We start from the raw sequence: 24,905 nt of genomic DNA, 5'->3' as shown, positions 1-24,905 counted from the left end.
GTGTCGAGTTCGAGTGAGTAATGAATGGTCAAACCTTATTTGTTTAACTTTTATCCAAACATGAATCAAGCTCAAGTTGTTCATCGAGTGAGTAATGAATGGTCAAACCTTATTTGTTTAACTTTTATCCAAACATGAATCAAGCTCAAGTTGTTCATCGAGTTGGATTTTATGTTCACAAATAGCTCATTTCATATTTGAGCGAGTTTGAATTCGTTCACAAGTTTCTTCATTTTGATAAAATAGATTATTTATACTCTATTTGTAGATTTATCAAAAAACTTCAAGACAAAGGTTTTGACTTTTTGCCAATATCTTTATTGAGCAAACTATGAAGAAAGGGAACTCCAACAAATACTCCCAAACAATACAATATTGAGTAGAGATAAAAAAAATAATAATAATAATAAAAATATAAAAAAAATGATAAATAACTATGAGCCGATTCCATGGGGTGTTTTTCAATGTGAAGCCGAGAGATTGTCACAACTTAGGTGATTTTTAGCACAATCTAATATTGAATTGCTATGAAGCATGCTCTAAAAAGTCTCGGTTGAAGCATATGATGTAAAATGCCAAATTCAAGTTGTCACAAAAGGTAGCATCGCTATGGAGGAGAAAGTCAGCGCATGGGGAAGCATGCACGATGGTGGCAGCATGTGTCCCACACGCCCCAATCAAGAAATGCATATATAATCATCCAAGGTGATATAGAATGATCGAGACGTGGTGCATAGACAGCATTAGGTGGCTGTTTGGTGCAAATTTGAGTTCTATGCAAAAACTTAACAATCAAAACAAATGGGGATAGGGCTGAGCAGAAATCCGAAAATCCGACTCCGACTCCGACTCCGACTCCGCTCCAACTCTGACGAGTCGGAGTCGGAGTCGGAGTTTTTTTCCCCCTGGAAGTCGGAGTCGGAGTCGGAGTCGGAGGTAGAGGTGTCCCGACTCCGACTCCGATCCGATCCGACTCCGACACACCGACTCCGACTCTGACTTCCAATCCGACTCCGACTCCGACTCCGACTCCGACTCCGATATTGTGCATATTTTATAAAAATATTTGTTATCAATATATTAACATCTAATAAATAATAATCTATAAACATTATAATGAATAATATAAGTTAATATAGTTACTATAAGTTAATTTACATTACTAATTTACTATAAGTTAGTAAGTTACTATAAGTTAATATAGTTATTAGTTACACTATAAATTACTAATTACTATACCTTATATAGTTAATTTACATTACTAATTTACTATAAGTTACTATATAAGTTACTATACCTTATATAGTTAATTTACATTACTAATTTACTATAAGTTACTATATAACTCACTATAGCTTATTTTATATTTTACATTACTAGTTTACTATAAGTCAATATATAATATATAGTTATATATATACTATATATATTAAGGGCTTATATAGTATATAGTTACTATACTATGTATAGTAATTAACTATACTTATATAATATATATAGTTATATATTAACTTACTAATTAACTATACTTATATAATATATATAGTTATATTTATATAATATATTGGAGGAGTACTTATATAATATAATATATATATAGTTATATATTAACTTACTAATTAACTATATTTATATAATATATATAGTTATACTTATATACTATAATATATATAGTTATATATTAACTTAGTAATTAACTATACTTATATAATATATTGGAGGAGTACTTATATAATATAATATATATAGTTATATATTAACTTACTAATTAACTATACTTATATAATATATTGGAGGAGTACTTATATAGTATAATATATATAGTTATATACTAACTTAGTAATTAACTATACTTATATAATATATTGGAGGAGTACTTATATAATATAATATATATAGTTATATATTAACTTACTAATTAACTATATTTATATAATATATATATATAGTTATACTTATACACTATAATATATATAGTTATACGTATAAACTATATAGTTATATTATATATAATAGTATAGTTAATATATATAGTATTAAAGTATTAAAACAATATATTAATATTTGATTTAGAGTTTAAAAAAAAAAAAAAAAAAAAGGGGCAGAAAATACCAAAACAGAGCCCAAACGGCGTCGTTGGACTCTGTTTTGGTTGCCTTTAGTAAAACAGCGCCGTTTTGGAGGTAAACGGCGCCGTTTACCTCACTGATTACTGAAGAGTCGAAGACCGGTTATATTCCCCCCCCCCCCCCCCCCCGATACTGAAGCAGTTAAGTTAGGGTTTTTAACTTTTTATACTTCAAACTTCAGGGCCTCAGGCTTCAGCCCCCCCGAAAGTCATTCCAGCGCAGTGGCAAGCCGGCAGCCCCAGCCTTCGACTCCCTCAGCCACCACGAAACGGCGCAGCCCCGGCTCCGACGGCTTCTTCGGATCTCCTCTCTCTCTCTCTCTCTCTCTCTCTCTCTCTCTCTCTCTCTCTCTCTCTCTCTCTCTCTCTCTCTCTCTCTCTCTCTCTCTAGTTTTTGTTTGTTGAAAATGGGTTTGAAATCCGGTATCTCCTCTCTCTCTCTCTCTCTCTCTAGTTTTTGTTTGTTGGTTGTTGATTTTTGATTTCTTTCTCTCTTTTATCTACTATCGTGGATTCGTGAGGCACTGAGGCCGGCTAATATTTTTGAAAAATATCGTGGATTCGTGGATTCGTGAGGCCGACTCCGCTCCGACATGTCGGAGGCGGAGTCGGAGCGGAGTGAGGTGTAAGCGGAGTCGGAGTTGGAGGCCGGATTCGGCCTCCGACAAAGTCGGAGTCGGAGTCGGAGGAGTCCAAATCCGACTCCGGTTGAATCGGTGCTCAGCCCTAAATGGGGAAATCATGGAAAAAAATAAACTGATGCGATGGCCGAGATGAGAGGTGAGGTTGGAGCTGAAAAGACTCAGTTTGGGGCAAAAGCGGTGGCCCACGAGGTCCACCGATATGTCTAACTCACATGAAGGCGATACTAGACAATTTTCAACTGTTTTCAATAATTCAGAGAATGGTGAATATCGTGGTGTAGGTTAATGATGAGTGAAAGGAAATATATCTACTCAATCTTAATTGGAAAACTATAAGGCTTGGAAGATAGTTTGAGAGGAAGCAAATGAAAGAGATGGTAGGAGAGAAGGAAAATAGTGACAGAGGGGAGTGACTAGGGGAAGAGAGGAGGAGGACTTCTCTCCTAGACGGTGGGTCTGGTCTAGAGCATTGTGCAAAGTGGAAGTGGGGACTCTTGGGTTGCAAATAGGGGTGTAAATTTTAACCGGAAAACCGGACCGGCCCGGACCGGACCGGTTGTGCCGGTTTTGAACCGGTCCGGTCCGGAACCGGTTTCATAAAATGAAAAACCGGCCGGAACCGGTCCGGTTTTGGTTCCGGCCATTTTTAGACCGGACCGGTACTATTTAATATGTGTATATTTTTTTATTTATTTAATGTTATATGTTATATATTTTATATTATATATAATTTTTTATACATAATATATAATAATATAAATTATAATTATATATAAGATAGTGTTATTTTAATTTATAAAATAAAAGTTTAATCTCAAACATGAAAATTTAATTGATCATATGCTTTAAATATATAATATTATAAATATATATTATTTATTAATAACATTTTATGATAGATTCATAAGAAGTAAGAACCTAAAAAGAAAGAAAATCACTCAAATATTATTACTAAATTTTAATGGCCTAATACACTTAAAACTCTTTATATTTTTTTTTTATAAGTACATAAGACATTAGTAGATAAATATAAATTATATATATTAGCATATAATTTATATAAAGCCATACCAAAACTATACTAATAGCATAAATTTTTTACATAGCACTTTTTTTTTTTTTGCATAACAGTCTTTTTATATAGTAGTTTTTTTTTTTAAGTAGAATTTTTTGACATAGCAGTTTTTTTTTTTTTTATAAACAGATTTTTTTTATAATAAATATATATTTTATTAAAACCGAAAAACCAGACCGAACCAGACCGGAAACCGGTAAAACCGGAATACCGGTTTAGGAGGGTAATCGGTGCGTAATCGATTTTGAAAAATGTAAAACCGGTGCCTACCGGTTCGGTCCTAGATTTTGTCTAAAACCGGACCGGTTACACCCCTAATTGCAAAGGAGGAAAGGGCTTTCAATTTTGTAAATAGTCTTTTCTAAAGCTAAAACAATTTATAAAGATGCTTTAAAAATTAGATAGGTAATAGATAAGCATCAATTTAATTGACATGACATCCTATGACAAGATGCTATGTGCCCGCACACTAGTATTCTCGAACTGCTTAATAATACAAATATTTTTTTATATAATTAATAAGAAACTTTATTACCAAGAATAGGTTCGGTCTAGTTCAACCAATTTTTCATTTTTTTTTTTTTACACCCATCTCCAATTTTTTACCCTCGAACCACCACAAGAAATACGTTGACAAACCTTGTTCCAACTAATCAAAAATAACTTTTTTTCTTCTTCTTTACCTCCCCACAAAATTTCGATACAATCTCTCAATTCTTCTTGCTACCCCTACTAGCAAAGAAAAATGAGAAAGAAAATAAGTAGGAAGGTTTGATAATGTGCTTTTTATCAAGGCTATTCTTCTCCCTTTAGACAATTAAAGCATTTTCCAACTAGCTAATCTCTTTTCAGTTTTCTAAATCACCATATCCCAAACTGTAACTAATTTATCAAAGCCCCCAAGAGATGACTGAGATATCTCATAGGAAGCGAAGAATCTTGCATCCCAACATATTAGCCAGATATGAGATAATCTAAATGGAACCCATAGGAACAATTTTAGATTTGGATAAAATGAATCTTAACCCTAAAACAGTTTCAAAACATAGCAATAATGCCCTTAAAGAAGGAATATGATATGTATTAGGCTCACTAGAGATCGAAGTATCATCAGCAAATAATAAATGAGAGACTTTTAAATAATTATGAGGCTCATCACCCACCACAAAACCCTATAGAAAATTACCATCCACCGCCGCTTTAATCATTCTACTCAAAGCATCCATAATCGTAACAAAAAAGAAGTGAAAGATGGGATCACCTTGTCTCAAACCACATGAACTGTTGAAGAATCCAACCATAGAACCATCCACCAATATAGAAAATCTCAAAGATGAAACACAATGCTTGATCCACAAACACTATTTCTCTCCAAAATCATATCTCCTAAGCAAGTACAAGAAGAATTCCCAACTAACATTCATAAGCCTTTTTCATGCCTAATTTAATTAAAATTTCATATTCGCCCAATTTGACTCTAGTCACCAAACATTCATTAGCAATTAAAACTGAATCAAGGATTTGTCTTCCCCTTACAAAAGCATTTTGAGACTTTACAATGATCCTTTCCATCATCCTGCTCATGCAATTGGCCAGCACCTTTGAAATAATTTTATACACTCTATTTATCAAACTAATCGGCCAAAAGTCTCTCATCTCCACAATTCCTACCTTTTTCAGAATGAGTACAATGAAATAGCATTAAAGCTTTTCTCAAATTTCATATATGAATGAAATTCAAGAAACAACGTCATAATATCTTCTCACACAATGTCCCAACATTCTTTAAAAAAAAACATTGAGAACTTGTCCAAACTCTGAGCCTTATCCCTTTCCATACCTCTAACAACATCAAGACCTTCTTCTTTTTCAAAAACTCTCTCCAACCATTTTGCTTCAATCTGATCAATAGAATAAAAAAAAAATAGCCTATCCAATTTAGGTCTCCAAGAGAAATCTTTCATAAACAACTTCTCAAAAAAATTCACTATATGTTCCTTTATTTCTTCTTGATATGAGATAAGTTGATCCCCATCTCGAAGGGCCTCAATAGTATTGTTTCTTCAATAAGAGTTTGCCATTTGGTGAAAAAAATTAGTACACCTATCACCTTCCTTCCTTCAACCACAAAACCCCAAATTTTTGCCTCCAAGAAATTTCTTCCATTAACAATATAGTCTCCAATTCAGTAACCATCCCTTTTTTTCTCTCCCCATCCTCCTAAGAAAAAATCCCTCGCACCTCCTTATCCTCCAATCTCCTCAACTGTTCCAAGAAAAGCTTCCTCTTACTATCCAAATTCCCAAACACCTATTTATTCCAAGTCTTCAAATATTTTTTAAGTTCTTTCAATTTTCCAGCCAATACAAAACTTGGGGTACCAATAAAATTATATGAAGACCACCATCTTCTCACCCTATCTACAAATTCCTCATTCTTTAGCCATATATTTTCAAATTTAAAATACTTATGCCCTCTCTCAATACCCCTACAATCCAACATAATAGGATAATGATTAGATCAAATTCTCATAAGTCTTTTCTTACTCAAACCAAGAAAATGAGCATCCCAAGAAGTTGAAACCAGGAATCTATCCAACCTTGACCAAATCCTTTCATTTGACCACGTAAAGTCTCCTCCCTCCATTGGTAAATCTATTAGATTTAACTCAAAAATCAAACATGAGAAAGCAGTCATAGCATGCGAAAAGTGAGAATCCCCCACTCAGTCACTAGGAAAACAAGATCAAAATCCCCTCCAAAAAACCAAGGGATATTCTACCAACCATATAGACTTGACATTTCATCTCATAAAATGCTTCTACTACTGTCCGCATTTGAACCATAAACTCCAACAAACACCCATTCAAACCCATTCTCAATACTCTTGAAATGACACCCTACCAAAAATTCCCCTACATAATGATCCATCAGCTCCACCACCCTCCTATTCTACGTAATAATGATGCCTCCTTATGCCCCTTTTGAAACTAACTCAACCCATCCCACACTATTACAATTCCACAAGCTTTGGACTTAGATTGATTCACAAACTTCAACTTTGTTTCTTAAAGACAAATAACATCAACCCTCTATTTTTTAAATCATTTTTTCACCTGGAGACATTTACAAAAATCGTTAAGCCCTCTTACATTCCATGAAATAATCTTGGGATTTATTGATGTTCTGTGATAGCCCTTTTCGTACCTTTATTTCTAAGAACACTACCTCCCCTTCCATTATAATTGATCGTGCACAACAATCTCTTCAATTCCCTTTCCTTTTTTAAAGCGAATCTGGTCAAAGAAAGTTGATTAACCTCAATAGCCATCAAGAGAGCTATAAATTGTTCCTCAAATCCATCACAAGAAACACTCACACAATTTTTTATTTCATCCACCTTTCTCAACACCCAATCAAAAGATTTATGATTCCATTCTATACCAAGAAGTATAGAACATAATGAGTCAGGAGTATACTTATAACAACCATGCCCAATAACAATAATTATAAGGATAATTTTATTGGGCCTAAATTATAGTTGATGGACTATATTAGAAAGCCCAATTGCAATGTATTGGATAACCACAGACCCAAAACCATTGAAAAGGCCGAATCACTTTTGTATACTCATGAACCGTGTACTTACAAGCCATTACAGCTATCACACATATATCTCTCGAATGATTCCTTAGTTGAAAGGTTTCCTATCTATAACAAACGTACACACTGGAATTCCCACATCTTTATAGCCTCTCTCTTTCTTGTTCCCCATGAAATACCTCCGTTAACCACGGTCACATCAAATTGAGCCCTACACAGCAAGGCAACCGTGAAGATCACTCAAGTCCATCGTGGAAGAACCCACATTGAAGCCACACTGCTCCTTTATCCAACCATGTGCCGCTGTGAAAGTCATAACAACACCACTACACCATAAAGACCGGCAAACACAAATGACCTCCCAACTCGCAATAGCTCTTGCTTAAACATCTAAAATAGTCTATATAGAGCACGTTGTCGACTCCACTGTGAACCGCCATAAAGCAAGCAAACCACACGACAACCTCACAACTAAAACAACACTCTCACACACACAATGTTCTCTGTTTTAGCAACTACAAAACAAGCAGCCTTCAACCCACAGGCAACAAAAGACTCCTCAAGCTACTCAGTAGCATGTAGCAAACCTCCCACCACTAGCACAACACATGTAGAATCACTATCGCATGAAACAAGCAAAAGAGCAAGTCTCTATTTACACTCATAACAGAGCACACCTATACCACGAAAAGCTGCACCGAATAACACCCAATAAGACCCCGACACCACGGTTAGGACACCGCCCCTTCTAACAAGCACACAGTTCACACAACAAAGAGCATCAACCACCATCATCAAAGCCCAAAGCCGCCATTTGAACAGCATGTGAACATCTACCATTTGAATTGCATGTGAACATCCGCCATTTGAACAGCAATTGTTCAACAGCAAATGAACAGCCGCCATTTGAACAACGAGTGAACTACCGCCATTTGAACAGCGAGTGAACAGCCGACATTTGAATGGCAAGTGAACTACCACCATTTGAACAGCATGTGAACTACCGCCATTTGAATAGCAAGTGAACAACTGCCATTTGATCAACATGTAAACAACAGCCATTTGTCAAGAATGGCGACTGGAGTTGGTGGAGCTTCTCCTATAAAAAGAAGTCATTTGTAATGATGTAAGACCATCCACAAATAGGTGAATGATCAAGGCATGAGGTGTGGGTGAAATGTAGGGTGTGGGCAAAACGAAGAGAAAGGGTCATTGACAGATAGAAAGGTTGTTTTGAGTGTTTGTAAATTTTGTACAAGCATATTGAAATCAATTGTTTCCACTCCAGTGGACGTAAGCAAATTGTCGAACTACTTAAATATTGTCTCTATCTTGTGTGTGAGTGTGTTTCTTGGCGATTCTCGCACTACATCCTCCACCACGAACAGTTCGCAAGCTGAAATTTTCCAACCACTGAAAGCCACCACAAGCCACCCTCAATCCCTCATGGCAAACAAAAGCCGACGTCACCCATCACGCTGAAGGTCCACGAAGAAGGGCCCAAATGTGGGAATCTAAGACACCCACAACTCCTCTAGCCAAAAACCAGCCAAAAAGCTACAAAAACTTCCAATTGATTCGCTGCAGTCAACCTCACTCAGCCTTGTGCTCTGCTATCGCGATCGCCACCGTCCACCTCACCCAGCTCAGTCGTGTCTCCTTCTCTCTCGTTGAGTATTGGAGTTCCCCTGTCGCATGATGCTTCCCCTCACGTAACGAGTTACGAAGTAGGATTCAGGAAGCTACACAACAAGGTAAGTAATTTAATCACAAATTACAATCATCACAGTTCAGCTTATATAAATTTATATTAAAGCTAATTCTTTGACAGCCATCTTTAAGTACCACTCACGTCATATGAAGCATGTCGCCTAGCACAGCACAAGATCATGTCATCCAGCATCATGTTCAAATTTAGAAATTTACAGTTATTTATATAAGTATATATATCATACATCTCATGACACATAAAATACTTAAATTATCTCACGTTCAAGTGCAAGATAAGATCAAAATAGTTTAATCAGATCAGTTAATTAGATGGTCATTCAGTTCAGATTAGGGTGGGAGTGCAAGCCACAAACTCAAGCGTGGTCCACCATAGTATACCAGAGTACTACACAGTCGCTTCCCATACTGCAGCAGGGAAAGTTAGTACACAACCTTGCACACAAAGTTAAGTGTGTTGGCCAGTCAGCTCAATAAATTCAGCTAGATCAGTTAAATCAATCAGATCAGGCATATATGTCAGAACAATCAGTTAATTCAAATAAACCAAGACAAATCATACATAGCATAAGTATCAATATGATCAGTCATGATTTTAAACTCTTAGCATAAACACTTTTATGAAAATCCTTACATTTGTTATGTTTACATTGTGTTCTTACTGAGTTTTCGACTTATTTTAGTTTTATTTCATGGTTTTAACCACCCAAGCAAGGACAATGATCAATACGAGCAGGCGGGCTAAGTTTAGAAGGAGCAAATTATGAACTTAGTGACTTTATTGTGTGATTTCCATTTCAGTCAGTTTGAGAATTTTGGTTATATTTTGTTAAGACAGTTTATTTTATAAACTCTTTTTAAGTGATGAACAATGTTTCATTAAATATGCAAGTCTCTTGCCTGGCTATACGTACATAAGCACGTGACATCCCTAACCCTAGGAAAGAAGGTGTTACAATACTCCTCATCAGATTCAATCAACTTCCCAAATTCACCAGCCTCATACTCTTCTCTTCTACAAAGAGCTAGCTACAACTCTAAATTATTATTATGAGAACTAAGGGCCCCAGACTTCATAATTTAAGCGACACTCTAAGCATGTTCCCTCGCCCCTCTTTCACCATCATTTCCCCTACATATTTTTCTACCCCCCGCCCCCCTCCCTAAACTCATCTGAGAATATGGAATAGATTTCAGATCTTCTTTATTGCCCATCTCCTTCACTAAAATAGCCTGTTTACTTCCTGAATATGAAGAAGTTGGCATTCTCCCCACCATCAGGAAGCTTCCCATCATCGGAACCCTACATAACTTTCCCCCTCCCCCGTCAACCCTTTCTGTGAAACAAAACCCTTGGAAAAGACTTGAATGTAGGCTGTCTTATACTCTTATCACCAATCAAACTCATAGATCTCCTCTGAGTTGACATCACCTTTGTGCACCTCATCATCGGGAAGCCCCCTTAAGGATCGCCAATTGCCGTCAATTCATTCTATGAAGCCGATGGACCCATCAGGACCGTCGAGCAAATGGGTTGAGCCACCTTCTCTCTTATCGAGCTAGAGGGGCTTCTCTGGTTGGGCACCCCTCCAAGGGGTCCAATCAATTTCCCCCGCTAATCCTTAGCCCTCCAGAAAACAAATATGACTATTGGCCCACATTTATTTCCATCTTCTTTCGGCCCAGCCAACTCTACAAGTTGTTTCTTATTAATAAGAGATAAGAGAAAGGGGGGCGAAACTTATTGCCCAAGCCCATCATTAGGCCCAACCCTCCATCTACCTTCTTTAGTATAGAGTGGAGCCTCTCCTTCCAACCAATTTATTCAAGGCGTAAATTCCACAAGGACCCTTCCACTTCTCCAAGTCTTTGCATCACCTCGTAATGCCATCCAGTTGCACCACCAGAATAATTATGCCGAAGCTCTGTCCCACCTTCCTTCCTCAATCATCCATCCAGCAGTAGTTCCACCTTCCTATTCTTTTCACCACCAAAACTCTCAGACAATGGAGCAGGTTTCAACAGTACCACCACATAAGAAGCTCCACCAGACGAGTCATCTCCTTCATACGAAATTGTATTAACCACCTCTTTACTACTGGGATCTCTAGAAGCCATTCTTTGAATCTGTTAACGTAAGCATACACAGAAGAAGAGGACCCAACCATATCTCTCGAGTTCCTCACAAAACAAGCCCATCCACATCCTCTCCACCCTTCAAAAATGACTAATATACCTTTACCCAAACCTATTCCATACTCAATCAGCTTCACGAACCTTCTAGACGAATTTTGACCCCTCTGCACCATAAAGACTCTCTCCCTCCCTTCTAGTCGGGTATGATTCCATATTGCCAAATTTTCAAACAATCCTCCATCACCTTGGCAAACCAAACGACCATACCTCCAGATAAATGTAGAGAAATTCTAGTCTTCCTACCCTTTTCAGTGATACAGAAAGCATTGCCTTCTATAAGAAAACTCCTATCCATCACCAAACTAACAACTGACTAATAATAAGTAAAACTCAACAAATCCAATGATAAGAAGAGAGATTACGAACAGAATGATTGAGGATCATTCCAGGCAAGAAGCACCGGTAATGGAAAATGAAAAGTCATCCCCCGGGGGTGGGGGGAGAGGGAGAGAGAGAGAGATTATGGTGCTCACCTCCTACTACATAATCGGCAACCTCTGTTGTTGTGATGTCCAGAACACCCTAAGAAAAAAATAAAAAATAAAAAATAGAATAAAAAAGATCCCATTGTACGAGGAAAAACCATTAATAATACGAATATAAGGAAAGTGATGGTATTATGACCTTTTCAATTTCCACTTCCAAGTGCCAACCACCACCGCTAAAACGTATTTAACGCCAACCTTGTTAAAAAATGTAGCTAAAAAGATATCAAATGGCCTTTCTTCCAAGTTGATACTTCTGAAACAACAAAACTCTCATTTGATACATGGCGCATGACACATTGGCTTAAGAAAATAAATTAATTTACAAGACTATCATTAGGAAACCTTCAACACCTCATTATAAGGAACAGTAGCAAGTGATTCTGAACCGAAGGCCATTCCAATACTAAAGCCAAGCTGTGCCCGATAAAATGATCGTGCTGCCAATTGATCAGGAGAAAACAACGGCAGTTCACAGGGAACGACAACCCCTACTCGAAGGTAAGAGCGAGCAAAAACCTCCAACTGTGCTTCAAGTCCAATGTACACTTACGCTTCAACAGCAGCAACTGCTTCCTCATCGGTAGAACCAGGTGAAACAATTTCTTCTGAAAGATCTCCATCCGTAACCTCTATTGCCAGTTCCTCTTCTGTCTCGGCATAAAGTAGCTTCTCCCTGAGCTTTACTGTGAGTTCTTCTCTTACACTTCCATTCTCAGCCAGAAACTTCTTAAATGCATCCTTCCCATGAAAATTCTGACCATTAAGATTGTAAAATGCACCAGCCTTTGAGATAAATTTGTGTTTTACTCCAAATTCTATGATCTCTGCTTCCCGAGATATACCCTTGCCAAACTCGAGCTCAAATTGGGCAGTTTTAAAAGGAGGGGCAAGCTTGTTCTTCACAATCTTTGCAAGAACTTGGCTTCCCAAAGCCTGCAAAACAACATGATACGGTTGCCTTGATTGCAAGAAAATGTACCAAGATAAAAGCCATTTAGACAAGGACTTGTTAATTGCTTCAGGCTTTCCCCATATTTTGTAAATGAGGCTCGCAGAGGAAAAGGATCAAGGCCTGCTTAAAGACGGGCCTTTACAATAGAGTAAGAACATTACCACACAAGTTATGGTACCGCATACAAGTTATGCAGAATGGCATTAGATCTTTTCAGCAACAATAAAAAGCATTTGCAATTTCCAATCCCCAAAAAAGGCAAATTTATAGAGTAGCTGGGACTGCTAGAATGGAGAAAACAGAAAAGTTCCAAAGCCAAGAATATTTTAGGCACTCAACTACCCATAGCTTGATCCTTTGATTAGCAACTTCAAGCAATCAACAATTCGTCCTTTCACTGCTGCATCATTTTAAGATCATTTATAAATTCCTGCAATTGCCACTCTAGATCTTGTGGGGCCTATGGTACAAAACAAGACCAATTACTGGTTACTGAGCACAAGTATACATGATTCGAGCCAGAGGACAAAAGACCAGTAATTTGTGTAGTCCATTTAAAAGCCAAGCAAGTCTTCTAGGGGCGATCTAGTGAAGTTCAACTATAATCTTGTGATTGAAAAGAAATAGATTAAATATCATACCTCTTCACCCTTCTTGACAAGCCCTGTTCTCCTAATGTTAATGCGCACTGAAGCATAGAATTTCAAGGCATTACCACCACAAGTAACTTCAGTGGGCCCACCAAATCCTCCAAAAGTTGAAAGCTTCGACCTTGTCTGGATAAACATGTGATAAAATTGAGGTCTGATCATAAAATAGGCATCATCCTCTTTCAAAAAGAGATATCAAGAAAAACAAACCACTTTTATGAGGACACTTAATCTGTAGTTCACCTCTCAAGATGGCAACAGCGCAACAGTAAGAAAACAAGTACCACTTACTATATTCTCTAGCTACTTATTAAAAAAAAAAAAAACTATATTCTCTAGCTCATTTTATCCATTAAGAAACCTCATGTTAAGTCAAACTTTTTTTCCCTTTTTTAAGAAGAAACTACCTTAGTCAAACACTAAACATGATACAGCTAGAAGTAATTTCGATGGTCACAACCTTCTTAAAAAACTATTATCCTATTTGAATCTCTGGTTATATTAACTCATAAGGGCTTGAAGCTTTGTTATGAAAGGTTGATTGTTCTTGGGTCACTCTAATGTGCATAAAAGCTCTCTCTCTTGACTCCCGGTTTCCTATTTCCGGCAATTCTCACTGAAAATAATCTATAATCATTATCTGTCTTTCTGCTATTTCCTTATTTACCCTATCCTTCTTTTGGGTTTTGGTTCTCTTACTTCCTTTTGTGATGGGCATGAGTCAAAATTGATAATCAATTCAAAGATATTTGATTTTCAACATGAGAGTGGTCAGCGGTGGCAAATTACGGAGAGAAGTCGCAAGGTCACCGCGTTCATCACTGTTGATATTTCTGATGTGGAATGGTTGGTAAATGGTGGTTGCCTGCATAGCACTGACCCGTTCTTCGGAGTTTTACAAGATTCAGACGAATGGGATTCAGGTTCTTTTGTCCCAACGATGCTATAATAATTATTGCCTTTTTTACGCTATCTTAGTATAGGAACAAGGTGATGGGTGGTTTCATCGCAATCCTGAAAGGACCTAAGGGTGAGAAATGGTTGAGGTTTCCCACAACGCTTAGGAAGGTCGCTACTTCTTCCTCTGTTTTGGGTGTGGATAATAGAGCAAAACAAAGGGTACCTTTGTTGGGCAACGTTGTTTCGGGAAAGAAGGGTTCTTTTTTGAAGGTTTTGAAGAAATCGCCTCAAAATCTAGTGGTTCACAGTAGTTCGGAGGGTCAGCGGGATGTTCGTGGGGTGGTTGGTGGGGTGGTTGAGAAGCTGGATTTGCAATCGAATCATCTTCCCAAAGGAAGACGGTTGGTATTTCAAGGCCGGCGTGACAGGAGGTAGAGAAGGGTTCTTGTTATTGGCCATGCAAAGAAACTTATTGGTCATGAAGGAGAAGGTTAATTCAATGTTATATTGGGTGCTATTGGGCATTGGCTTGTCAATGGGCTTTGTGGGTTTAGAGGCTGGTTTATTGGGCAAGCTTAAGGCTGGTCCTATTGATGGGCCAAGCAGTCTTATGGGATCTCACACGTGCGAGGTGATTAAACATGAAAAGAAAGTAAACGAGTTGGGCTCGAGTAAGAGCTCCCAACTCAGACCGGGTCTATTTAGGGTGATTCGGAATTGGCTCCTCTATTGTGGTGTCAATACTTGCTTCATTGTTGATTCGGTAGGCATAGACTCCATCACCGGCGACTGACAACCCTTCGGATGGCGTGTCTGAGCCATAAATGTCACAAGAAAGTGAGGAAGGGAATTTTATGTTACGAGATGGACCACAGATGGGTGTGGTAGGTATGGATGGCAACTCTGGCTTGTCTCTAGTTCTGTTCGTCAAGGGTATGAGGTCTGTGGAGTCATTCTCAATGGTATTTCCATCTTTGATCCCTGTTGAAATCCTTTAGAAATCAAGAATGGAAAATGGGGTCATTTCCCAAGAGTTGTCTAATATTGGGGTCGAGCCTCAGTCTGTCCCCCCTATGGGGGTATCAGATATCTCGAATTTGCAAATGGTCCTGCGTGATGGGGATTGTTCTAATGGGAGAGAGGCTGATCCGACCCCTTTATGCACACTTCCACCTAGTCCAATTTCATCCAACGTTGTTTCGAAATGGGTTTTAAAAAAGGGTGAGAAGATTCAAGCATGCGCTGGGATCTCTTGTGATGGTTTTGAAGAGCAATTCAAGGTTTTTCTAATTGCTATCGAATATGGACACTCCATGGCTTTGGAATCTGCATCAAAGAAAGAAAGGGAATTAAGAAGACTAAAATGTTCCATTGATAATGACGTTAAGGAGGGGGAGTGGAGGGAGGGACAGATTGAAAGGGAGGGGGTCTCATTTTTCCTATGAAGCCTAAGATCCTCTCTTGGAAAGTTAGGGGGCTTAATGATTCCAATATGCGTCTTCATATCAAATCTTTATTGCATATTTGAAAGATTGATATTGTGTGTTTGCAAGAAACGAAGTTACGTTTCATTAATAGAAGTATCATCCGTAGCTTGGGATGTTCATTTATGGGATGGGCTTATCTGGCATCTATGGGAGCTTTAGGTGTCCTCCTAATGTGGGATAAAAGAGTGGTGGAGTCAATGGAGTGTATTGGGAATTCTTATGTAGCTTATTCTTTCAAAAATGTTGAGGATGGGTAGGAGTGGGCCTATGTGGGCATTTTTGGGCCAAATCCGGATAGGGAAAGGAGACTTTTGTGGGAGGAATTGGCGGGATTGTATCATCTTTGGGATGCGCCGTGATGGATGAGTGGGAATTTCAACATTACTCACTTCTCAAGAGAGAGATCATGGGAATCTAGTATTTCTTTGGCAATGGAGGAATTTTCAGAGTTTTATTTTACTTGGATCTCCCCCTTGTGTGGGGGTGTGTCCACATGGTCCAATAGTCGGGGTTGGTTGAGACTAGATAAATTTCTTGTTTCTCCTTCTTGGGAGGTTCATTACCTAGAGTTGTATCAGAAGATATTGTCTCACGTGTGTTTGGATCACTTCCCCATCTTGTTGGATTGTGGAGATATTCATAGGGGTCACCGGAACTTTTAAGTTTGAAAATATGTGATTAGGAGTTGATAAGGTGAGATGTTGGTGGTCTTCTTATCAGTTCATGGGCATTCGTAGTTTTATCCTTGCTGGCAAGCTCAAGGTCTTGAAGTTTGATTTAAAAAAGTGGAATGCAGAAGTTTTTAGGAATATTGACAGCCAGAAGAATCCCCTTATGGAGGACTTGAATGACTTGGAGGTTTAGGAGGAGAATGGGGTTTCTCCTAAGGAGATTTTGTTGAGGTAAAAACCAGTGGTGGTTGAACTTGAGAGGGTGTTGTTGATAGAGAAGATTTCTTGGCAGCAAAAATCAAAAGCTCTTTAGATTGAAAGAGGAGGATAAATGCACTAAGTTTTTTCATATAATGGCCCATTCTCATCGACATAGTAATGCTATTGAGATGCGTTATTCAGATAATTGTGTGATTTTCTCTCCACCTAAGATTCAAAACCATATTGTACATTATTATGAAAGTCTTTCTCACTGAACCGGCTACTTGGAGGCCAAATCTTGATGGCTTGGCTTTCAAGTCTCTACATCCACAAAGTGTGAGATGGTTGGAAATACCTTTTGACAAAGATGAGGTTCATCATGTGATTAGTGGGATGGCAAAAGATAAAACTCTTGGTCCTGATGGTTTTTCGATGCCATTTTTCCAAGCTTGTTGGGATTTTGTGAAAGAAGATGCGATGCAAGTCTTTCAGAAGTTCTATTCTTTCAAGAAGTTTGAAAAATGCCTCAATGCGACTTTCATTGCTCTCATCCCAAAGAAACTTGGGGCCTTAGAGATAAAGGATTTCTATCCTATTAGTCTCATGATACAAGATAACTTAGGGGTGGGCAGCGGGGCCCCGTACCCCACCCCAGCCCCATAGGGAAAATGCCCAGCTTGGCCCCACCCCCCGCTCCGCTCCACATATATAAAAAAATATTTTTTTATATTTATTTATAAATTTATATAAATAAATATATTGTATATAGATATACAATTCCTTCAAGACTTGAAATTGTATTCAAGTATTGGATTGCCTTGGCCTCTTAGGCCAACCTTTATATAGGAGGCCAAGGTAATACAATAGTCCTACTTAAGCAATGTGGAACTTAGTAGTAAATTCTTTTTGGACTTAGTAGTAAATAAAACTCTAATTAGTCTAAATTCTTTTTGTATTTATAAATTTTAATTTATAATTTGGGTCCAAAAAATTATTTTTAGACCCAAAAATAATTTTTTAGACCAAATGGATTAGTAGGGGTGGGCAGCGGGGGCCCGCCCCCTGCTACCCCACCCCCGTCTGCCCCGCCTCCGCATGGGCGGACGGGGTACCCCACACCGCACATGTCGGAGCAGGGTCCCCCACCCCGTATGAAATATACTAAGCGGCCACAGGGGGGGGGGGGGGGAGCGCAGGGCTTTTCCCCCGCCCCCCACTTTAGTTTATATTTATAAATATATATTTATATTTTACAAATTGTATATATATAAATATATATTACAATTTGTTATACTTGTTCACAAGAGTCACAAGAGAGTGAGACTTGTTCACAAGATTGCAAATGGCATGGGCACTCTAGGCCACCTTATATAGAACTCCAATGCCATACAAGAGTCTTACTTGAGCAATATGGGACTTAACAGTAAGTCCCATATTGCTCAAGTAAGACTCTTGTATGGCATTGGAGTTCTATATAAGGTGGCCTAGAGTGCCCATGCCATTTGCAATCTTGTGAACAAGTCTCACTCTCTTGTGACTCTTGTGAACAAGTCTTTTTTTTTTTTAACAAGTCTAACAAATTTAAAAGTTAATAACATAATTTTTATGTTAATAGTTTTTAAATTATTATTATATATCTAAATTTTAATTTACGATTTAATTATATAGTAATTTTGGTCTAAAAAAATCTTTTTTAGACTTTTTTTAGACTCAAAAATTTTTTTTAAGCCCAACGGAACATAGTGTTCCTGAAGTGGGCGGGGGGGACGGGGCGGATGGGGTGTTCGCCCCGCCCCCCGCCTCCCGAGGGGGGAAGGGGAAGGGGTGCCTCCACATGGTGCACCCCTTCCCCACATGGTGCAAGGCGGGGTGCGAGGAAGGGTCTCCCCCGCCCCGCACCATGCGGGTAGCACCCCTAAGATAACTTCAAAGGTTCTTGCTAATCATATAAGTAAGGTTATGGAGCAAATTATCTCAAAGCCCCAAATTTCTCTTTTATATGCTTGGGAGATGTGGCATTTGTGGATTAGGCATTTTGTCTCTACTGTTTGGTTTTCGATGTTGGTTAATGGGAACCCTGCTGATTTTTTCCACAACTCTCGTGGATTGGGACAGGGGACCCTTGGTCCCCATTTCTCTCTGTTATTATCACAGAGAAATTTGGTGGGATGGTGGAGGTTGTCATCGGGGGGATTTCTTTCTGGTTTTTCAGTGGGAAATGCTAATAATGTTCTATCATACTTTCTCATCTTTTTGCAGATAATAATCCTTTTCTGATCATGGCCAGATGCAAGCTTTAAGGGCAATGCCATTATGTTTTGAAGATACTTTCGGTCTCAAGGTGAATCTTGAAAGTCTAAGGTGTGGTGCGCAACATTAATAGCTTAGTGAGTTTTTTGGGCTGTAAAGTTGCTTCCTTGCCGATGAAATATTTGGGCCTTCCGTTGGGGGCGCCTTTGAACGCTAAAGCTATTTGGGATGGGATTGTTGAGAAAATTGAGAAACGGTTGGCTAGATGGAAACGATTGTATTTATCAAAAGGGGGGTAGAATTAACTTAACAAAGTGCACCCTTTCCAATCTTTCCACTTATTTTCTGTATCTTTATTTCCTCTGCCTACAGGGCTGGCTAACCGATTGAGAAATTATTTCATGCTTTCTTGTGGGGTGGAATTGGAGAGGAAGTTAAGTTCCATCTGGTTAGGTGGAAAAAAGATTGCTCTCCCATCTCTAATGGAGGTTGGGGAAATGTTTATGGCAATATCAATTGAAAGAGGAATCACTTTCGAGGGAGGTTATTGATAGTAAATATGGAAGTGCTTTTTTTTTTTGGGGGGGGGGGGGGGGGGGGGGGGGGTGTTGGTGTTCTAATGAGGTAAGGGGTTTGTATTGTGTGGGTCTTTGGAAATTCATTAGAAAGGGCTGGGAGAGTTTTGCAAGCCCTGTTAGTTATGCAGTTGGAGAGGGTTCTAGGATCCGGTTTTGGCTTGATATTTTGTGTGGTGAACCCACTCTATTGTCAATAGCTGTTTCTGGTCATCTATTGTCAAGTTTCTGGTCGGCATACCTCTGTTTCAGCTTGATTAGTCCATTCTAATGGTTCTTTCCAGTGGGATGTTTGTTTTACTAGACCTGCACATGATTGGGAAATTGATGAAGTTCTAGCTTTTTCCAGTTTTTTATTTTATACTCTTTGAGGCTTGGTAGCAATGATGGGGATAGGATGTTGTGGAGGCCCAAGGGGGACAATAAGTTTACAGTTCAATCATATTTTAAGCTTTTGACATCTCAAAATTGTTTTTCATTTCCTTGGAAGTGTATTTGGAGGTCTAATGTGCCTTCCAAAGTTGCTTTTTTCATATGGACAGCTTCTCTGGGGAAAATTTTGATAACAAACATTTTGAGGAAGTGTAATTTCATTGTTATGGACTGGTCTTACATGTGTAAAAAGCATGGGAAATCAGTGGATCATTTACTTTTGCATTGCGAGATGGTAAGACCACTATGGTATGAAATTTTTTGTAGAGCCAGTATGGCCTGGGTGATGCCTTTGAGAGTGGTAGACCTTTCAGCTAATTGGAATGGTCTTCACGGTTGTTCTCAAGTGGCTGCGGTTTGGAGGATGGTCCCTTTGTGTCTTATGTGGTGTATCTAGATGGAAAGGAATGATCAGTGTTTTAAGATAAGGAGCGCACTTAGGAGGAACTACAGAATTTTTTTGTGCACAGCTTACTGCTTTGGTTTTTCGCTTTAGTGATTAACAGAGCTAAGGCTCATGATTTTCTGTTGTCGTTTTCTGGTTCTTAGAATGTATTTAGGTGTTTCTTTTGTACACTCCCCGTGTACATGAGCTTCAACTATTTCTTTCGTATTAATAAAATTGTCTTTCTTACTTATCAAAAAAAGCATGATACACTTTTCCAAGGAATCACACATATATTCCAAACCTGCCACTATTTTTTTTTTTTTATCGGTAGGCTTTAGAAAATAAATTTTTCAGCTGGGACTCTTTAAATAAATAAAATGTCCAAGATCCAGCAGAAAACAATTATATGTAAGTCGGAGTTCCCAGCCAAACAAAAGCATCTTAGTCAAATAAAAACATTTCCAAAGAAATTTACTCAACCACCCTTGGGTATAGTAACTTTCTTTAGACAAGTGGACTAGGCATCTCGACGGAGTCCAAACCTTATATTAAACATAAAAAGGGGGAAAACTATATGCATGATTGTAAGAAGAAACAAATATCAAAAAATGCTAAGAAATAGATGTCATATCACATATCAAATTTAACAAAAAAAAAACAAAGAGAATAAAATTATTGGCCCTGGCTGTCAGTTCCAAGGCCAACCCCAAGCTTGCCCCATTTTCTGACGCCTCAGATTATCATCAGACAAAGCGCAACTAGCCAATACTTTTCCTCTCAAGCTTAGCTTATCAGAATTATACAACTGGCTGTGAAAGTAGAATCAAAATTGATACCTGGTTTATAAATATCAATATAGTCTGCGAAAGTGACAAAGAATGGCTCAACTTGCGAAGTGCCTGGCTCATCAATCTAGCCTGCATTGCCATGTGAGCATCACCCATCTCGCCATCAAGTTCACCTTTAGGCACGAGGGCTGCTACCTGCCATTAGCAACACAACTATTATTATCATAGCAGAATTAAAACATTAGATAACTTTTAACAAAAAGATTTCTGTAACGTTGGGGAAGAAACTGTATTGCAAAACGTTGTGTAACACTTCCGGAAAAAAAAAATTAAAAAATTTAAAAAAAAAATCTTGAATACATGGCAAAATGAGCACAAACCGAGCACCTTACTTACACTGTCAACAACAACAACATCAACTGAACCACTTCGAATAAGGGTGTCCACAAGACTCAAAGCTTCTTCACCACAATCTGGTTGAGAGATAAGTAACTTGTCAGCTTTTACTCCAATAGCCTGCGCCAGCATTGGGTCGAGAGCATGCTCAGCATCAACGACCACGCAGTAACCTATATAGAAATGACATGAAACAAACTTAATTTCCTCAAATAATTATAAACTACTTTGGAAAGGTAACAATCATTAAAAGTTCACCAATGGTACTATTATATCTACACGTGGTCAAAACTATCTACTCATGAGAACAAATACCGAGAATATCTTCCATGGCATGAGACACATAAGATTACCGAAAAAGTATCTTTCTTGTTCTGGCCACAATCAAGATTCCTCAAAGAGACGAGTCTTTTTTTTAGTATCCCCTTTATACATCTAATTAATTACTCTATAGGTCAAGCTATAACTCCCATAATATAACAGTATAATTGGGGGAAAAAAGCCCATTTATTTGATTATACAATTAGCAAAAAGCTAAAATTAGAGACAGGGGGTAGGGGCCAGGATAGATGGTTTATCAAATGGACAATAAATTGCACCACCCAAATAGTTGTTTCACTTGTGATCAACCAAAGTTATAACAAAATCAAATACACGGAGAAACCATCTGCAGAGAATAAGGAGATTTACAAAAATGTCCCCAAGATTTATCATGTTCTGTAAGGTATGTTTCCATCAGCACAGAATGGGGATATTTTTTTAACAGATTTCATAGCCTTCTTTTCCCCGTTATTATTAGTGATGCAATTAGACAAAGTAACTACAGAAGCATATAGGAAAAACCTCCTTGCTTTTGTGCTTCAGCAATTACATGTAGAGCAAGAGTAGTTTTCCCAGAAGCCTCTGGACCATATATCTCCACAACCCGACCCTGCAGAAGTCCGATGGAGGAATGTTATGAGCGACCAAAACATATCACACGTGCACATTTCTGTTATATACATATAAATGGTGAATGTTTGTGGGAGTGTGTACGTGTGTGTTTAGCTGAAGATAAAGGTCTCTATGGTAGATAACTGGAAGGAAAATGTTGTGTGTTAGCTGAAGCACATATTATTGTGTGTGTGTGCGTGTGTTCTAGCTGAAGATAAGATGTCTCTAAGTTAGTGACCAAAAGGTAATATATTCGGTAAAAGTATAAGAAGGATCAAGAGCACATGGTAGATGTAAGGGAAAGTGCCCGAAAACAGCATAGGAAAGCAAACCAGCAAAACTGCGCACAACCCCTTTTTTAAAATCACCAACAACAAATAATTTATATTCTGAAAAAGGAAATATTTACTAAACTGAAGAATGTCTAGGTCCATAAATTTCATGGAACAGAGCTGATACCTTTGGAAGTCCACCAGTTCCCAGCGCTAAATCCAGAGCAAAACAACCAGTGGATACCACTGGTAAGTGCTGCAAAGGGACAGAGGAACCAAGCCACATTATAGATTCCTTTCCAAATGAGGACGTGATCTGATCTAGGGCTTGTTGTAGGGCCAAATCTTTCTTAGACATATTATCTACACTAGGACTAATGCCACCTGTCTTGGACTTCCTTCCACCTTAAGGGAGATCATAATTGAGAATGTTAATGATCCACGAATTAACATACAAAACAAAATGGGAAATGGGTGATCTCTAGGGTAATAACTCCACTCGGATTTTGTAAGAACAAACTGTATTGAATTTATGTTTCACTTTATATGTAACCGTGCTACCAAGATAAATGACATCCCACACTTTCAAGAGCATAAAGCATGGTAAATCAATACCAGTATCCTCAGTACACGTCAATTTACTTATGTCTCATAAGCCATGCAAAACTATTATAATAAAATTCCACAAACACATTGACAACAATAAAGCCAATTTTATCACTCCCAAACTATGGTTTGGTCAACATTTAGATACTTTCAGGCTTCAGCACCTTTAGTAGAGAAGTCGCAAAACTGAGAAGACGTTCCCAATATACATCTTCTTAAGCCCTGTAAGTAAGAGATTAGACAAATAAATAAACAACTAAAATCAGTTGTAAATGTGCCAAACCTGGGAACTATAGAAGAAGAAAATATACAGAGAAACAATTCAACTAAAACCCTGAGAAATAGTACAGCGAAAACATAGCTTTTCAGAAATAATAAGCTCGGAGAAAAAGAAATGCTCCTATTTATACATTCCCATTTGATTTCCCAGAAAACGAAATCCCAAAAAAAAGTTATATTGAACACATTACATGTATGTTTGTTTTCGTTTCTTAGAAACAAGTTACCGAGCTCTTTTGACTCAAACAGTTGCAACAGGCTCCTTTGAATGAGGTTTTCCCTTTTGGTCCTAAAACTAAGATTACAGTCTCTACAAGCTATCATTTCTGATTTCTTGCCCAGTGAGTCCCAAAATAAGCACGAATGAAAAAAGGGTCTAAAAGTTTGAACAGAGAGTGACCTCAGGTAGAAGAATAGAGCGTTTCAGAAAGGAGGCGTTCCGAACAAGCCTCGCCATAGACTGTTCCGACTAACCTCCACAGCCAAAAGAATAACTTTTTCTAAAATGAAGGATAAGTTAATCGGAACGCCTATGATTTGTCATGCGTGAGCAACAGTGCATATATGTATGCTAGTGTGTGACTGTGTGTGTTTTTTAGGGTTTTGGGGAATGATTTCCCTCCATTTTGCGACACCGTTGCAGAGAGTTGAATGAAGGGAAGTGAACCGGGGCGGTTGTTCATTGGGCCGTCCTTGGACCGAAAGTTTTTTTGAAATTACTTTTTTTTTTTTTTGTCTTTCGTTTTTTCTTTCATTTGCCCATTTAACAGGCGCACATCAATAGTGCTACGTACAACAAAAGGTGCGTAACTATTGCGCACCTGAGATGGCGTTGTCAGATGGTTAGTGTAAAAAAAAAAAAAAAAAAAAAGAAAACGGAGGGAAATTGAAATAGAAAGACATAAGATGTACTGTTTTTCTGCTTTTCATCTCTGGTTCTTTCTTCTGGACGCCGAATCCATTTTGGTGGTTTTTTTGATTTCTTATTAACGCAGAACTGCTTGTTTCTTTTTTTTAATTATATTAAATTAAAACTTATGAATTCATACACTTACAATAAGTTCTTCATGTTTTGGGATCTACTTCTTTCGCTACTCCTTGCTTCAATTGCCTTCAAACTAAGAAATCAACAGATCCACAGGGCAAGGAAAAAAGACAAAATAAATATTAGAACATCATCAAGTAAAGTAAATCCCATCAAGTAGGCGTAGTCCGTAGACAAAGGGCAAACTGCACCGTATGCAGCTATGCTTTTACTTGAAAT

General features: G+C 38.1%; 1 protein-coding gene across 4 annotated transcripts; it reads right to left on the bottom strand.

Moving 5' to 3' along the window:
* Positions 1 to 11,973: 11,973 nt before the first annotated feature.
* On the bottom strand, positions 11,974 to 24,307 carry LOC122304349 (DNA repair protein recA homolog 3, mitochondrial-like). Of its 4 annotated transcripts, XR_006240982.1 has the most exons (9): positions 24,042 to 24,306; positions 23,527 to 23,584; positions 22,944 to 23,161; positions 22,395 to 22,482; positions 21,543 to 21,724; positions 21,204 to 21,350; positions 13,455 to 13,589; positions 12,213 to 12,794; positions 11,974 to 12,114 (listed from the first exon to the last, which is right to left on the bottom strand). XR_006240982.1 is itself a non-coding variant. In XM_043116573.1 (8 exons), the coding sequence occupies exons 1-8, from the start codon at positions 24,096 to 24,098 to the stop codon at positions 12,408 to 12,410; spliced, it is 1,272 nt and encodes a 423-aa protein (XP_042972507.1). In that variant the 5' UTR covers positions 24,099 to 24,306; the 3' UTR covers positions 11,974 to 12,407. The 4 variants fall into 4 exon arrangements, 3 of the variants coding, with proteins under 3 accessions (XP_042972507.1, XP_042972508.1, XP_042972509.1); XM_043116573.1 differs by having other exon boundaries at positions 11,974 to 12,794; XM_043116574.1 differs by having other exon boundaries at positions 12,036 to 12,794; positions 21,552 to 21,724; positions 24,042 to 24,300.
* Positions 24,308 to 24,905: the final 598 nt, after the last annotated feature.

Source organism: Carya illinoinensis, chromosome 3 (assembly GCF_018687715.1).
Source record: "Carya illinoinensis cultivar Pawnee chromosome 3, C.illinoinensisPawnee_v1, whole genome shotgun sequence".
NCBI lineage: Eukaryota > Viridiplantae > Streptophyta > Magnoliopsida > Fagales > Juglandaceae > Carya > Carya illinoinensis.
Note: the sequence above shows the minus strand (reverse complement) of the source record. Positions and strands in the feature narration are given on the sequence as shown.

Coding starts and splice junctions, on each gene's coding strand:
- LOC122304349 (XM_043116573.1), bottom strand. CDS start 24,098: ATGGCGAGGCTTGTTCGGAACGCCTCCTTTCTGAAACGCTCTATTCTT. Junction 23,162..23,526: donor TTGCGACTTCTCTACTAAAG/GTGCTGAAGCCT, acceptor ATCTCCCTTAAG/GTGGAAGGAAGTCCAAGACA. Junction 21,725..22,394: donor TGAAGCACAAAAGCAAGGAG/GTTTTTCCTATA, acceptor ATTTCTATATAG/GTTACTGCGTGGTCGTTGAT.